The following is a 16,973-nucleotide window of genomic DNA, read 5'->3' on the forward strand; positions in this document are numbered from 1 at the left end:
AGTCAAAATTTTGAGGAAAACTCTATTTCTCGTTGAGGAAAAATTAATTTAAAGGAAGTTGTTTCCTTTTCGTAGCTGCGGTAAGAAACGAACATCTTTAATTGTTTTTTAGTACCTTAAGAATTTTATATGCATTTGGCTTAATTGCTAACTATATTTTAGAACGTAAACCTTGTTCTCCCGAGGGACTTATTGACCTAACGCGAGGGTGGTTGCGACTGAGTGCGGAGTACAAGGCCCAAGGAAGGCTAGCATTTATGTTCTAACTTAGAGAACTGAAAGGGGTAAAAATTGACCCGCTTCCGGTCAACAGTTGCGAACGTTTCAAAAAGATTTTTGCTAGTGGGAGAGCGCGACTAAGTTATTCGGCGACTGTTACGACAACGAAATCAAATGCACGATAAAAGCGTATTTTCTTCGAGTGCGTATTTTTCCACATTTCTAATGACTTAAATGCAACTCATTTGACTGATTTCAGCTGTGTCGTGATTTTTTTATCCTCTGTTTTTTACCCTTGAATATTTAAAACTCTTTGATGCCTCGCACGTGCGATTGTGACTGCCTGAGTTAGGCAAATGGTTTATGCGCAGATCAGATCTTGAAATAGGACGATCACAAAATCCATCAGAACTCTGATTTGTTTATTGCGAATACAAAGAAGATTGATCAAACGTAATGTTTGAGAAGTGGACAAATATTTGAAGAGTGCAAAATAAATTTACTTTTAGTGACAGTAAATTTGACCTTGGCTTCTAAATAGAAACTGATCAGTTTAAAGTGACTGTTCATTTCAAGTGATTGTTCACAGTTATGAATGGAATGCTGAGAAAGCATGCTACAGTGTCCTTGCAGGTCTTGGATCTTTTCCGTTTGCCCCCCCCCCCCCCCCCCCCGTACGTTATGACCCCCCAGTAACAGAGCACATTACATAGTAAATCTTTATGTACAAATATAGCACGTGCGTGTGGACGGTGCGAATAATATCTAAGCTGGGGGGGGGGGGGGGGGGGGGTGCGAATATCACTAAGCTGGGGGGGGGGATGCTCCTCAGTTGCTTGTTTCCTGGGGCGTCTTTAGGTGAATCACTTTTATCCCTCTGGTGTCCTCTCTGTGCCAAATGGAGATATAATTTTTTATTAATATATTAATTGCTCTTGAACGAAGTTTGTCTTTTTTATGCAAATTTTTCGCTTGACCGTTTTTGTGCTTTCTTTTAGAACATTCTTTGACTTCTCAAGTGACTTTTTCACGCTTTCGTTCTTCATTTTTGAGTGATCTCTATTGCTCTCACTCCGAAGTAAAGCTTGTTGCTAATAAAAAAAATCGGTTGCAGCACCGCAACAAAAAGGGTCTGATAGACGGGTGGGCAGTGCTTCTGGTTAGGGAGCGGGTGGTCAGTGGTTCGAATCACGCAGTGCTTAAATGTTTTTCCACCCGCCTGTCGTTCGAGAGAAATTCTTCCGACATTAGTTGGTTTATGTTTTTATTTTTTAAACAGATAAATGAATTCTTCTTCTAATTGTTTTTTTTTCAACTTATAAAAACTATAACTGTTGAAATCCACAACGATAATATGTCTGCCTTAAGTAGAATTTAGCCCCCAATTTGTTATAGTGGGGCAATAATGTGGAGGGTGGGGTAGGGTTAAACCTTTGAACAAGATTCAACCTCGCTTCGCCCATCTAATTTATTGAAGGGTTATGAAACTTAAGCCAGTATGGTCGAGCATGCTCAGCGAAAAAGGTCTCGGGCCGCTATCTTTTGTGACGAAGAGAAATTACGGTTGACTTCACTGAATCTTAGGCAATTTCTGAGAATCGCTTCTCGAAAAATGCTGAGCTGTGAACGCAAATTTTTGCTTGTTTCCAAACTATTTTTTTTTCAGTATTTTGATTGGTTAATTTTGGCATTATTTTTCAGGTCTTCTATACATCGACAACTCTGCGAATTTAGAACTGAATTCATTCTACAGTTTAACAGTTACTGCATCAGATACAGTACATACAAAAATAGCCCCGGTTCAAATCCACGTCGGAACTATCAACAGAAACGTGCCCAAGTTCAAAAGCCCAGATCTCTACATACCAGAAGACATCACAGAACATTCAGAGCGTCATATTCTGGAACCATTTTTCAAAGTCGAAGCATTCGACGAAGACAAAGGCATTTGTTCTGAACTTACGTACTCCATAATTGGCGACCAGGCGTCCAAAATGTACAGAATAGACCCGAAAACAGGGGAGCTGTACCTCAGAACCCCAATAGACCGAGAAGATCCGGAGTTGGTTCGGGTCTTGCGGGTTATGGTCTCGGACGCTATGGGCAAGCATGCTTTTACGAATGTGCACATTGCTGTGAAGGACATAAATGATCAAAGTCCGAAGTTTGAAAGAGCTGCTTATCATGCTGTGTTGTACGAGCCAATTCCAGTCGGGTTTTCAGTCATTCAGGTTCCCTAATTTTATTTTTAAATGGTTCTTAAAAAAATTTTGAATCAGTTTTGGTCTTGATCATTTTTTGCTACCTGGCTCTGGATCATTTTTTCGTCTGACTGATTTCAATTTTTCTTTTTTTTAAATTTAATTATTGATCGTTCGACAAAAGTCAAATGAAACTTGTACCAACAAATTTTTTATTTTTTTTTCAGTTTAAGCCTTTATGTTGTTACAAACTAAACTCTAATGACTTGATCCGAAACGTCTTGGTAACGCTACAGCGCCGTCTCCCGCACGCTGAAGCAAGTTAGAGCCGATGTATACCCAGTCAGCCATTTTTTAAATGGTTTTTCGACATTTTTTTGTTTCAGCTTTTTTGTTTTGTAAATTGGTTCGATGTTTTGCTGAAAGCTGAAGATTGCCTTAGATTGTGATAGCTACAATATCATGGGGACTATAACAGATATAAAATAGCTGCTAGATAAAGTTTCCTCTTGATTTTTTCCTCTTATCATCTTGAAATGATCAATTTAAAAATTAAAGTTGGGACTTAAGAAATAATGTGAGGTTCAAAGTTTGCTTCTAAAGTTTTTGAAATATTTTTGGTTTTAAGATCTAGTCTTTTTCTTTGGATACCCCCAACCCCCACCTCCAGTCGCTCCTTGAACCAATCTTGTGTTTTTATATCCCTGACCGAATAGCGGATTTTAGCTCTATAATTTTCACCTTATATTTCACAGGTTGGGTGGGGGGGGGGGTTGAATAATGTTTTACGTTTACGTATTTGTCTATATTATTTGTAATGGATAGTTCTTAGCCCCTTCATTTTAGTCTATGGAAATCATTAGCATGTAAAATACGTGCTCTATTTTTTGTCGCACAATAAAACAATTCTTGTTTTTGGAACAATTTTTTTTACAATGGCCAGATCCTGCTATGATCTGTATCCGTTTTGAATGATTGTCAGATATATTGTAGGAAACATAATGGATTCCTGACATTTTTTCGACTCAAAGAGGAGTATTGGCGAAGTCCTTTTCAATCACTTTTTTGGAGTGAATTTTGAAGAAGGAAATGAAACGCGTGAAATTTTTTTTGGTGCACTGAAGAAGAGTGGAGCGAAAAGAGAGTGGTCTTTTGTTAATACCACTGTTTTGGTGACAGCGAGTGATTGATGTGCGAAAAAATTTCTGTAGGCGAGCAAAATTTTTGTTCACGTGCGGCTTTTTAAAACAGTTTTTTTCTTAATTTTTTATACTCAGAAGTTTTGATTATTATGTTGTAGTGTTTTTAGGGTTAATTTGATAGTTTTTTGCAGGTTTCGTAATTATTAGTTTTTCAGGTATTGTGCCGGATTTTAGGCGTACTTTAGCCATTTTTCGCTGAATATTTTATTTTATTGCCTTAAGGAGGATTTGAAAAGACGCGTATCACTTAACGAGATTTTCTATGCCAAGTGAGTACAGGTTTTTTGTTATAAATTCTATTTTTTAATGAGAAATACGACAAAAAATTGAGAAATTTTCAACTGTTTTTTAAAAAAAAAAAATTCCGTTTTGCGTGTTTTCTATATTATTCTCTATTATTCTATACTTTATTATACTGTTTTGCATGCATTTTAATTCTTTTTTTGACGAACTGATCTTTGACGAGCTTGCAATATAAAACTAAATAGTTACTTTTTTCTAGTTTTTTTAGTTCAATTTCTTTTTAAGAACTTTTTTAGCATTATTTCACTTCAATTATGTATTTTTTAATTTCTCATAATTAGTTTAGATAGGCAGTAGTTTTCTGAATTGGTTGTTTTTTGTTTTCTTTGAGTCGCTTCATGAATTCCTCAGGCTATGTTTACTCTTTGAAGAGACGTTATTTTTTTCTATTTTTGATAGCCAGGAAAAAAGTTTAAAATAATTGTTGCACTGAAGGAATTAAACAGCAAAGAAAAGAGAATGCTTTTGAGTTTTTTATACGACCTTTTCAAGCAGAGCGAGAAAATTGTTTTTAGATGGATTTTTTTTCTAATATCCACAAATAATTTTCTAATATCCACAAACAAGGTATTTCAATCATCTTTAGACTTATACTCCAAAATTTTGTCTAGTGAGAAAAAAACTTTTAACTTATACTCCAATTTTTAAGTTGTGTTTTTAGAAAAAAATTGATTTTTCGGCCAACTTAGCAGATTTTTTTACAATCCAATATTTGGATTATATTCGTGTGCTGTTTTTTTTTCACATTTTTCCACAAGATCTGGTCACATTTTTTTCGTTTTTTTTTCACGTCAGTGAGAAGTCTCAAAATAGAGTGGTGATTTTAATCACACTGGAGTAGTAAAGGGAGCGCAAAAGGGAGTAGATTCGAAGCGTGATTTTTTTCCAAGTACCTTTAAAGTGGAGTGAGAAGCTGGTATTCGAACAATTTTTAGGTTTTTGAAAGCGAATTTTTTCACGTGCGGCCTTTTTACTGCTGTTTTTAGTGTTTCTTCTCTCGAGTGCTCTTAATGTGGTTCATGTTTTTTAATTGCTCCTATTTGAAATTGATTGAAATCATTGACGAGCAGCTAATTCTTTTTTATTTTTGACACTATTTGTAGTCATAAAATGGTATTGGAAACTTGATACTTGTCCCCTTTTTTTAATTTTATCTCTTTTGTCTCTTTGTCTCATCACCTAGTATATAATGACATTATCATTAGCTGCTAACGAAGCCTAAATGAACCTAATTAGGTGTTTGAATTAATGCTAGTGGTTTTCAAAACTTTGACACTATTTGTTCTGACCATACTTTAATTATTCTTTTGAGTTTTGAAAGTATTTTTTGTTTTCTTTTCGTTTCATCCAATTGGGGATAGTTCTCATAGGTTGTTAATATCAATTAATTTAATCGATTTAATTGTTGCAGTTCAAAGCTAATTCTTTGACTTTGACTTTCGTTCTTTTTAAAAAATTTTATCGAATTTTTGAGATCTTGCGAGTTTTTATTGCTTTATTTGTTTTATTATCTCCTAGTTTCCTTAATGACAACTTTTGTTGGTTGCTTAGGATTCCTAATTTAAACGATTGAATCGTTTCATTTTGTTGTTTTTTTAGTTATACGCTTTTCATTTTCAAGAGTATTTTAATGAATTTTTGAGTTTTATTAGTATTTATTGTACTTATTACTGTTTTATCACTTAATCGCCTTAATGGCAGTTTTAGCGGTTGCTAATAGGCAATAGATGAATCTGATTAGTGGCTACTTTCTGCTGCTGAGGAATAGCAATTTGAAGTTTTATCTGCCCTTTTTTCTACAAAGTTTTATAATTTTTTTTACTGGTGTTTATAAAGAGACAATGACTGAAGTTACTGGAATTGTTGATTTTGGCAGCAGCTTCTTTTTCTTCGTTTTCCTTTCCTCATTTAAATTTGGTGCAGAGTTTCTGTCGAGTTTTTTGTCGAGATTTTTTCTGTCGAGATTTAGGTTGTTGCGGCTAAATTTAAATTTAACTTCGAGTTGTTTCCGGAGTCTTCCGGCTGTTTTTTTTTGCGTTACATTTATGTGGAATTCCTTTAATTGCAGCCCACTCATACATCATCTTACCCTTTTATCAGCTAATTGTGGCCCATAAAAATGGGTGAGTTTTGGGCTGCATTTCTAAAATTTTTTCTGTCGTAGCCCCCTGCTACATCATTTTTTGCAGATAAATGTGGCGTACGTATATACATGTTAGTTCGATATCATTTCACCAGTCTAGACAGTGTAGACTAAGGGCCAAGTTACGGTTGAGGTACAACACGCCCCCATAGACGTCATTTTGTGTTATTTTCAGGTGCACGCGGTGGACAAGGACATAGGGTCCAATTCGGAGATAGTTTACTCCCTGAGTGCCAATCAGCCAGAGGACATCATGAGGACATTCCAGGTGAACCCTGTCAATGGTCAAGTCAAGACCAGCAGACGGATCGGATTCCCAGGTAAAGTACACCAGGCGCCGCCAGGAACAAACAAATTTAACTACTTCAGTGGAACATAATCGGGTCTTTCCCATCAGAGCCCCCCTTCCCAGCTTGGTGGTCACATAACCTATAGTCCCCAATCATGGTCCTTATACCATAATGGAGGGCTATAATTTCGTAGGGGGATATGATGGGAAAGTCCCACATAATACGCGTTAAATTTTCAGATAGCAGAGCTTAATAACTAATTTCATTATCAAAAAGTTTATGTGAATGTCAGCAGAAATTATTAATGTTCAAATGTTTGCTGAGTTCAAGTCAATTTGAAAGTGGTTTTCAAGATCTATTATCTGAATTTGCCAGACTTTTGCATGAAGGGAGTTTTCATTTATGCGAAAAATGATTTTGAAATTATGAAAGTTGTTTTTGCTTTCATCCTGCTGCCAATAATGGTTTATGTCAATATGGAACCAGTTTCTGATACATATTATTATCATTACCTGAGAAAAGAGGGTTTCAGAATTTCAGATATGTTGCCTTTTACCCCATGCCTACATCTAATGCTCATTTAAAGTGATAATGGTCTGTAAAGCCCGGGTCGAGCTTTGGCGGTGAATTTTGGTAAGAAATGCGGTGAAAAAAATTTTCACCGTGTATTTCTTACATCTTTTTGCGGTGAATCGCGGTGAATTATTTTTTTGTTCACCGCATTTCTTACAAAAATCTACCCAAAAACCTCGACCCGGGAGGCTAATAAGATGCGGGACGAGCTATTAAGATTATTAAATAACCTTATAAAGATGTAAGACATCATTTATAGAGATTCGTAATCTACCGGAAGGGGGTTCACAAAACAGTTCTGAAATAACTGACTGTTCGTCACTTATTTAAAAAATAACTCAATCAAGTTTATTTTGCAGGAGCAGTAGAATCAGGTAGTGTTGCATAATGTGGTTTGGTTTGAGTGACATTACTGTGAATGTGGTACTACTACTATAATACCATAACTATTTACTATTTACTACCTGGTATTATCAGAACCATTTGTAAACAAACTTGTAAACAAACAACTGCTTGAGTCTTGTGTGCTAGCTATACCTTTGTCAATGAAATGGAAACTTAAATTGAATTCAAATGAAAATTTGAAGTTGATTTCAAAAACTGGTATCAAAAATGGTGGATTCCCCTAATTCCATAATTCCCGTGCATGAAATGAGACATATTGCTGTGATCTAATAAAAATAAGTGTTGAGAATATGCTGTCTTTAAACGGTGAATAAATTGAACTCAATTTCAGGTGTTGAAATTGCAGGTAAAGGTAATTGTTAAAAGGCCAAAACAGTCGATGAAGTCGGTTTCGTGACCAAATATGACCAACTTGAAATTACTTCATTTTTAATTGTGAACAACTTTTTTTCTAGCGTGAGCAACGTTTTTCAAATTTTTCAACTTCAAGATGTTTTTGAACGTTTTGAAGTATATTAAGCGGATTTGAAGACGATCATATGCTGCGCAATGATGGAAAACTAATTCGTATTGTCATTTGTTTTAAAAAAAATTAAAAGCTCTAGGATTCTATATTAGGATATTCATTAATTTGATGTTTTGCTGCTTTGAAAGAATGGATTTAAATGTTACATCACAAATTTTGATGAAAGAGGTTTGAAAATTTTTACAACTCAAAGAATTTGAATGGTATTTGGGTTCTGTTTTTAAAGAATTTGAATTGTTTTGGGGCGCTGTCTTTTTACGACTCGAAGAAGAGTATTGGGGAAGCCCTTTTTTAATTTTTTATATTGGAGTGAATTTTGAAGCAGGAAATGAAACGCGTGAAAAGTTTCGAATTGGTTTGGGTGCAGAACGAAATTGAAGAGTGGAGCGAAAGGAGAGTGGTTTTTTGTTCATACCACTGTTTCGTGAGAGGAAGAAATTAGGGCGTGAAAAAAATTTTTGTAAGCGAGCTAAAGTTTTTGTTCACGTGCGTCCTTAAAAACGTTTATCCCTAATTTTTTTTGGTTTACAAGTTAGAATATGTTATTGTATAATTTTAGGGTTGCTTGGAATGTGTTTGCAAGGCTTCTGTTATTTAATACGAATTTTATACCAATTTGCAGGTTTTTCAGCTATTTTGCTGATTTTTGGGCAAATGTTTGCGATTTTTCGCTCTTTGTCTTGTTTTACTGCTTTGTTTGGCATTTGAACAGACGCTTTTCCCCAAAGGAGTTGTAGGATACCAAGTGATTTTATTTTTCTGGTATTTAACGTTTTTCCGTTGAGACAATTGACAATAATCTGAGAAATTTTCTATTTTCTTAATTTTTCTCATTTTTTCGTTTTTTTTCTCTGATCATATTTAAGTTTAATAGTCTATTATGACTTGTCTATTGCTTTGAAATAATTTCAATACTCGTTTTGCTCGAATGAACGTTTTTTGGCTCTGTGTGCTCTCGTAATGTCAATAAATTTTTTCTAGACTTTTTATTTCATGGTTTTTTAATTTTTTTATTCTTCATGTTTTCATTACTTTCGGGGATGTCTATGGTTCAAATTAGTTAATTTTGCTGCCTATCGTTTGTTTTGATGTTTTACTTGTTTTTTTACAGATAATTGAAAAAAAAATTATATAGAGTTTTGCGGATATTCGTCTGTTTTTATTAGCTTTTTTGCTAATTTTTTTTCAGATTATGCACTAGATTTTAGTGTTCAGTTTTTTATTGGCAGTTTTTCTAGATGTATTGCTGGAAGACGCTGAAAATTAAACAAGGCATTTTTCAATCGAAAAATAATACAACTTTCGAACTTTTCTGTTTTATTGTATAAATCGGCTAGGTGTTGCGTTTTTGTATACTAGACCATAATTTGCAGCTAAAATTTTCTAAAACATTTTGCCGAGAATTTAGTTTTTTGATTTTGTCTTTTGTTTCTTGTCTCTTACCTCCGTTTTCTCTGCTTAAAGTTTTTGATGAATTTTTCTGCCAAATTTTAGTCGTTTAATGAATGAAAACTAAATTAATTCGCATTGTCTTTCGCGAACAGATGTTTTGGAGCTGCAGATTTCTGGCCAGAAACTTTTTCATTTTCATATTACTGTTTCAATGTGATTAGTGTTAGTAAGTAAGATAATCTTTATGTCAGTTAGTGTGGTCCATTTGCTCCTTCAATTTGTTTCCGGAATTCTTCGGGCTACGTTTTTTTTAGGATCGGTTTACACATTTTCATGATTTTTGAAGTAAAATTGGAGTAGTGATTTTTGTCACGCCGAAATAGGAAGTGAAGCGAAAAGGCGAGTGGGTTGCGGCATGAATTGTTTTCACTTGAAATTTAAAGTGGAGTGAGAAGAGGTTTTTTGTAGAAAAGTTCGAGTTATCGATTGTGGTCTTTTCACATGCGGCAATTTGACTTTTATGATTTTTGAAGTCAAATTGGAGTGATGATTTTGTTTACGCCGAAACAAATAATAGAGCTAAAAAGCTAGTGGTTTTGTGTCGTAAAATGTTTTGCTCTAAGCTCAAATTAAAGTGAGAAAATGGTGTTTGAGCAAATTTTCGCTTCCTCGCTAGTGGTTTTTTGTTCACATGCGGCATTTTGACATTTATTTTTTCTGGTTATTTTTTTAAAGTTTTATCTGATTTTGTTATAAATGGTTTTCACAATCCTTTCGTAGTCCGTTTTAGCTTCAGTATTTTTAGTCAATGAAAGTTAAAAGTTTTTGAATTGTAGGTCAGGACTTGTCCTGCTGTTTTTTTTTTTAAATTTTTTTCCGTTTTAGGACTTTAGGACTTTTGTTCACGTAACCGACTTTGGTCATACTTCGTTCCTACTATCTAATTTGACTCACGACACTGAAATTCGCGGTTTATGATCAAACCTAAAATTGCTGTGTTTAAATTTCCCTATAGTTTAGCGGTCATTAACAAAAAATTAAATTTCACCCAGTTTTGATATTTTACCTGGATTTGATCACGTGCTGACCTTTGAAAAACTGATTACTTATTTAAATGTCCTTTGCTTCATTGTAGTTGGTAGAATTACTAAGAACATTATATACAATCTCACATTTTTTGAATACTTTTGACCGCAAACTAAAATTCACTGACCATAAAATTATTGACCAAATACTGTCAATGTGAGGTATTTGTTGCCATATTTTTGTCGGTGTGTCAACACTCTTCTTAGAGCACAGTCCTGCAAAGTCAATAAGTGCAAAAAATTGGGAGTCTGGAATCAACGCAACGTGTTTTGTCATTATTCAATTAATCAACTCTCGCTGCGATAACAGCTTTCATACCTTATCGATCGAATGTTATCACAACGCCCAATTATCAATGAAAAATACTGTTTCTTCAGTAAAATAAAGTTATTGTCACTGTTTTATCTTCACGCGATTGGCGATGAAAAAGTGGCAAAAACTCGTATTTGTGATCAACAAGATGGTGGCGTACGTTATCCGACTGCTGTAATCGCAACGAGAGTTAAAAACAGTTTTCACGATCGGGTTTTTATTGCCCTCTCAAAGTTTTTCAATAATTTCTCAACATTGATAACAACCGTGATGTTATATTCATTTTTGAATATCATGAAACCCCCCACCTCCTCCCAAAGAAATTTTTTAATGCGCAATCTGACTTTGTATGACTATGCTCTTTATTGCCCAAACCACTCTTATTTTTCCTGTGTTTTTTAGAAGATATCATCTCGTATCAGTTCTTCGTTCAAGCAGCCGACAAGGGCAGTCCGCCGAACACTCAAAACGTGCCTGTAGATGTATACGTTTCACACAGTAAGCGCCAGAAACGTGACAGCTCAGATCAATCAGAATTAGTCGAAAGTTCTCAGGAAACCGAAAGTGCCGCTGCTGCGGAAAGCTCGTCGGCTGAACGAGCGCGCCGAGACACGAGTGTGTACAGTTTGAAGTCTGATAATGACGTAACGCGTGTTCTGGTTGGTCCGCCGACTTGTGTCTCGCCTGTGGAAAATTCCGTGATTGAATTGAGCGAGACTGCTCCTTTGGGCACTCTCGTTTTTCAAGTTGAGGTGAGTTTTTTAATTGCTTTCAAAGGAAGTTTGAAGCAATTATTGTAAATGTGTGTGTCTTTTTATGAAATATTTTTGCTTAACCGTTTTGACTTTTCGAGTGACTTATACGCCCTCGGCATTTTCGTTTTGCGTGATCTAAACTTCTCTCTTATTCACACGTGTCAACAGGTGAACTCAAGTGGTGGCACTTCATTACAAAAATTCAAATAAATATGCGCCAAAATTGGTGGAATTTTTTTCACTTTAAGTTTTATTAGTTGTTATAGCGGTATACGATAACCTCCACTGACGTCATTTGAATCCCCCTATCTAGTTTTTCACCTATGAATTCAGCCCCTCCCCCTTCCCCGATTGAAGTAGTCTGCAATAGATTTAAGCTCCCACTAGTCGTTCGAGAGCAATTCTTGCGACGTTAGTCGGTTATCTCATTTATTTGCTCAAATATTAAAATTGTGGTATGCTGTTAAGCTATTTATTACTAGTTGTATTGCGTTGGATTCAGTAGGCCACCAACCCCCCGAGTTTGAGTTATGTAAAAAGTAAATTATAGCCATGCTAATCAAAAGGCATGGTAATTCATTAGAGTACATCAATGCATTATTATGGACATCAGCCTGGTGCATACCTTCAATGTTTAAGAGAAGGAAGTGACAAATCAAAACTATCAAAGCAAATCAGTTCTCAGTCTTCATAGCCGAATTTTAACATCAAACAGAACTGATTTGCTTTGATAGTTTTGATTTGTCACTTCCTTCTCTTAAACATTGAAGGTCTGCACCAGGCTGATATCCACAATAATGCATTGATGTTCTCCAATGAATCGGCCATCAATGATGCATCGATATCACCCCAAATTTGTTACCTACCATATATTCAGAGATGTCGAAATACTATAAAATTTTTCTAAAAGTATTTGATTTACTGATCCAGATATAAAACTTATTGTTCTTTGTGACTATCATTCCCAAATTTGTTAAGTCACAACTTTTATCAAATAGAATCATTAAATTGAATATCAAATTGAAGTTTCTTTTGAAGCTCAGTGCTTGGATTCGTCTTCGACATATTTCACAAGTAACGTTGTCTTTAATATCCGTTATGCATGCAATGTTTATGTATTTGTCGTGTGCATATTCTACCTCATTTTAGTAGTTCTAGATGCATTTAGAAAACAATAAGTATCTATTTTTTGCCAAAAGTTGCTCGACGTAAGCAGAAACGTATTTTGTTGAGAACGCTGGATGTTCTTGGTTCAGTCCAGACTAATAGTATTTATTCTGTTCCCACTGTTTGGTTTACGACCTCCAATTACAATTTAAGTGTTTTTATTTAGCACTTTGCCAAGTTGAAAAATATAGAACGTGTGTATGGGGGTGAGTAAAAAGTGTGATAAAATAGATCCAATTATACCTGGTACTTTTTTTGAAAGATTTCTTCTAGAATGTTCTGAACTGTTCCAGACAGAAACAATGGACAGTGAGCCAATGCAGTACTCTTTAATGGACACTCCAGGCTTGGCTCTCAATGGCCCAGACGTGTTTGAGATCAACTCGACTGGAGCTGTCATCAAAAAGAGCTCCTTTGACTACCAACAGGCGAATGGGTTCCAGATCACTCTAGTCGTGGTCGCCAAAACATCCAACGCCTTCGCCACATCATGCGTTTACTTTGTTAAAGTAAGAAGAAGTTCCTACCCATTTTTGGCAACTGTTTGGTAATGATGAGATGGGGGGTGGGATATTAGACGAAAGCTCGATTCAGCGAAGCTAATTTTGGTAGACATTGAACAAAAATTTACAATAAACTTTTTTGTGGAAATTAGGGGAAAACCAATTAAAACACTTAAAGACGGCACTTCAATATCCGCTTGACAGTATAAAATACTCGTGTCCCTAACAAATTCCACAAAAAGTTACTTGAAAATTTTCGACGAATGGCTGCCAAAATTAGCGTTGCCTAACCGAGCTTTCGCCAAATATCCTACGCCCCGATGATATCACCACAAATGCAATCTAGGGTACCAGTTAAAAACGGCAATAAGCGCCTGTATCCTGCCAAAATTGCCTGCGAATCGTAGCTCTGTGCGACAGCTACTACAACAATAACAACAACCACAAATATTTCTGGTGCTTCCAAATTTCCGCTAATATTTTTTCTCTGGCAATTTTTTTATCTTCGCCAGTCAGAAGCTAAATTAATCGATGAGCTGATATCTTGTTTGTAGATTTTAATCAACTTTCGTGGATGATCTTTTCTGTTTGATTCAGAAACTACTTCATAGTTCGATATTGCTGTTATAGATCCTGGACGAGAACAACAACGCTCCACGGTTCGAGTCCCGCATGTACCACATCTCTTTGCCTGAAGACTTCTTCGAGACTACTGAAGACACTGATCATCACGTGATTACAGTGGCTGCAACAGACAGAGATGCAGGAATGAACAGACAGATTGTGTAAGCATACTTGGTCCGGTGTCCAAATCTCAGATACTAAGTGGTATCTTTTCTGCCCCCCCCCCGGTGTTTTTATGCCCCCCATTATTACAGATTATCTGTTGATATATGGCAGGTTAACATAGCACATGCGCTTTGGAGCGTAAAAGTTATATGCGCACTAATCGGGGGGGGGGGGGACAGAAGAGATGAAGATGAAGATGAAGAAGAGATGACAGAAGAAGAGATTCACAAATTGCTATCATTCATTCTGAAATTTTTCCCATTCTGAAATCATTCTATACCTGAAACTCTGAAATCTTAACGAGCCAACTCTGGAACACCGTAGCTCTGGAACGCTTAAAGGGGAAGCCACATTTTGTTCACAGGGAAAATTAATAGTTCCCATGTGTTGTGGCGTTTCAGGTACGCAATGAGCGATGAGGCTTCCAGTGGTTTCTTTGACATTGACCCTTCGTCTGGCAGGGTTGTGGCAACCAGACATCTGGACAGGGAGACCAGAGACCATTTCATGCTGGCCATCCGGGTAGTTGACAGAGGACGACAGCCTCTCTTTGACACAAGTATCATAAACGTCACCATCATTGGTTAGTTATACCTTAGCGAGTTCTTTTGATAATAACTGGGTTTTAGAAATAACCATAATTCCAAGTTCGTAAAGAGGCCTCTTAATGTTCAATTGCTCATCAAGTTCGGGCTTGTACAAAAAAAAGCTGCAACTGTTAAATTTTTCGGTTATATGAGAACTAAAAAACGGTTTGAAAACGTTTAAGTTTTTTCGGAATGGTTTTCAAACATTTTGCAACCTTCTGACCCGAAATTGATGCCACAATTCCATGCAATAAAAGAAAAGTAACAAAACTTTTACAAAAAAGTTAACTTCACTATCAAAACCACCTCGATATTGTTATTTTTTTGTCTAAAAAGAAAATGGCAGTTATTTTTTGAATTTGCTGATAAAGGACGAAAATGGAAACCAATATCATCTGCACAATTATCAACATGCCAATAACACGATCTAGGTGAAAAGGTCAAAAGTGATTTATTTTGCTTATGAAATATTAGATCTCCTTAGTCGGACGCCGCTACTGTTAATTACCCTCAAGTACAAATTATGTGTTTTTATAAAAATAAATTATTAATTTCTCTCGAACGAAGTTTGAAGCAATGATTGCAATCGTGTGTCTTTTTTGCAACATTTTCGCTTGACCGTTTTCTTTAAGAAATTTTTTGGATTTCACTTCGCGAGAGACTTTTTCACACCTGATTCTTTTGAGTGATTTGAATTTCGCAAATTTAACATGACTGAGTTTTTGCTCTTATTTGCTGTCTTACTTTTTTATTGAATTTGCGTAGACATCAAATCTTCTATTAAACCTAAATACAATCTACCTTTTTCCAAATCTTTTTTAATTGAAGCTTTTCAGTTCCGAAAAAGGTTTTTTTTCAGGGATCTAACACCGTTTGGGTGAGATAAGTTTTTTAAATGTTATTGTTTTTAGAGACTCCGGCAATTGTGTTATTGTTTTTTGAAGTATCAATTGGAGATAAGTCAGACAATTTTGATTGATTTTTGATTGAGATAAGTCAGACGAGTTTGACTATGAGCTATGCGGAGGCCGGGAGTTCGAGCGAGCGTGGTAGCCGATTTTCGATTTTTTGGAGATCTTAATCTTATCTTAATTTTCCTCCATTTTGCTGCTCATTTTTTTTCATTTTCTACGCTGAACTTACATAGTTAGTGTTCCAAAGCCGCGTGTATTAATTCTAGTCTGCAATTGACATCGATTGACCAGTGATAGTAAATATAGAATTATTCTATCGCTCTTTATAACTCTACTCACTTACTGGTCCCTTGTTTCCACTTCTTCCGTCAAAATGCTAGTAATCTTTTTCTGGTGAACAAGAAAAGTGTACATATTTTATGAATTATGTTTTAACTTTTTTATGATGGGAAAGTTTTAAAAGTTTTTTTTAATAGCCGCCGTCAGAATCTCCTATCCTAACAGTCGCTGGATTCTTGTCTGTTAATTGTTAATAGCCGCCCTCATCTTTTCAGCCGGCTATTATAGCGCTCCTATTTTTTTTACAATTCAAAGAATTTGAATTGTATTGGGGGCTGTCTTTTTTTTAAGATCTGTTCACAGATTTTCATGTTTTTTGAAGTCAAATTGGAGTAGTGATTTTCGTCACGCCGAAACAGGAAATGGAGCGAAAAAGCGAGTGGTTTTGCGGCGTGAAATTTTTTCGCTCTAAATTTAATGTAGAGTGAGAAAACGGTGTTTGAACAAAAATTCGCATGCGGCAATTTCACTTTGATTTTTACTGTTTTTTCGATTTTTTGGATCGGATTTTTTTCTAATTGGTTTTTCCAATCCATTCATAGTCCGTTTTTCAGTCAATAAAAATTCTTTGAATTGTACGTCAGGACTTGTCCTGCTATGTTTTTTACTTCGTCGAATAAAATAATGTTTCGCTTTACCTCATTTTGCCGCTTTTTCAACATTTTGCGTGATATCTTTTTGACTTCTCTAGGCTAGTTTTTCTCTTCTCTCATTCTGCTAAAAGTGATTTTGAACATCAGTTGCTCAGCAAAGCAATTCAAAATGAACAGAGTCAGTATAAAGAATTGGAGTCAGAAGTAGAAACGGGATAAACCCATAAAGCCCAAATTTAGATGCCAGCTATTTGAACGTCGTTCCTATAAGTCTTAGTTACCATCTCTAATGCTTATTCGTATTGATAGTAGCCCCTGTAGCCTCTCTCTAGGAAACAGAAGTACGTTATGTTCAACTACGAAATGCCATCAAAATAAATCTTAAAAAATGTTTTTGTACAAATTTTTTTTTTTCAATATCTTCTATTCTTTCAATCCCAATCATGCTTATTGGAATCAACGGCGGCTATTTTCCGGCAATCTGCCGGGTATGTTTGTATTTAGCCCTTTGTCTGTCCAGTGTTTCCCCAAAGTAGTCCCTTGGGCTTGAGGCGTTTAGTTTAATACAATAATGCAAGACCGTGTCTCTGAAAATAGAATGCAGCATTTTAACTTCTGTTGTCTCGGCACCGAGAAGTTCGAGAAGTGAAATTGTACTCATTTAGTCTCTCAAA

The 16,973-nt window shown here is 35.6% G+C and overlaps 1 protein-coding gene across 1 annotated transcript in view; it reads left to right on the forward strand.

Annotated features, from left to right (window-relative positions):
- LOC142342933 (protocadherin Fat 1-like) overlaps nucleotides 1-16,973 on the forward strand; it is a 191,100-nt gene that overhangs the window by 57,981 nt on the left and 116,146 nt on the right. The window contains exons 20-27 of the mRNA XM_075394612.1: nucleotides 1,921-2,450; nucleotides 6,244-6,388; nucleotides 7,291-7,305; nucleotides 7,668-7,682; nucleotides 11,055-11,404; nucleotides 12,868-13,083; nucleotides 13,708-13,862; nucleotides 14,268-14,449. Coding sequence (XP_075250727.1) covers nucleotides 1,921-2,450; nucleotides 6,244-6,388; nucleotides 7,291-7,305; nucleotides 7,668-7,682; nucleotides 11,055-11,404; nucleotides 12,868-13,083; nucleotides 13,708-13,862; nucleotides 14,268-14,449 — 1,608 coding nt within the window. The remainder of the gene's footprint in view (nucleotides 1-1,920; nucleotides 2,451-6,243; nucleotides 6,389-7,290; nucleotides 7,306-7,667; nucleotides 7,683-11,054; nucleotides 11,405-12,867; nucleotides 13,084-13,707; nucleotides 13,863-14,267; nucleotides 14,450-16,973) is intronic.

The sequence above is a fragment of the Convolutriloba macropyga genome, chromosome 7 (assembly GCF_964194025.1).
Source record: "Convolutriloba macropyga chromosome 7, txConMacr16.3, whole genome shotgun sequence".
Lineage (NCBI taxonomy): Eukaryota > Metazoa > Xenacoelomorpha > Acoela > Convolutidae > Convolutriloba > Convolutriloba macropyga.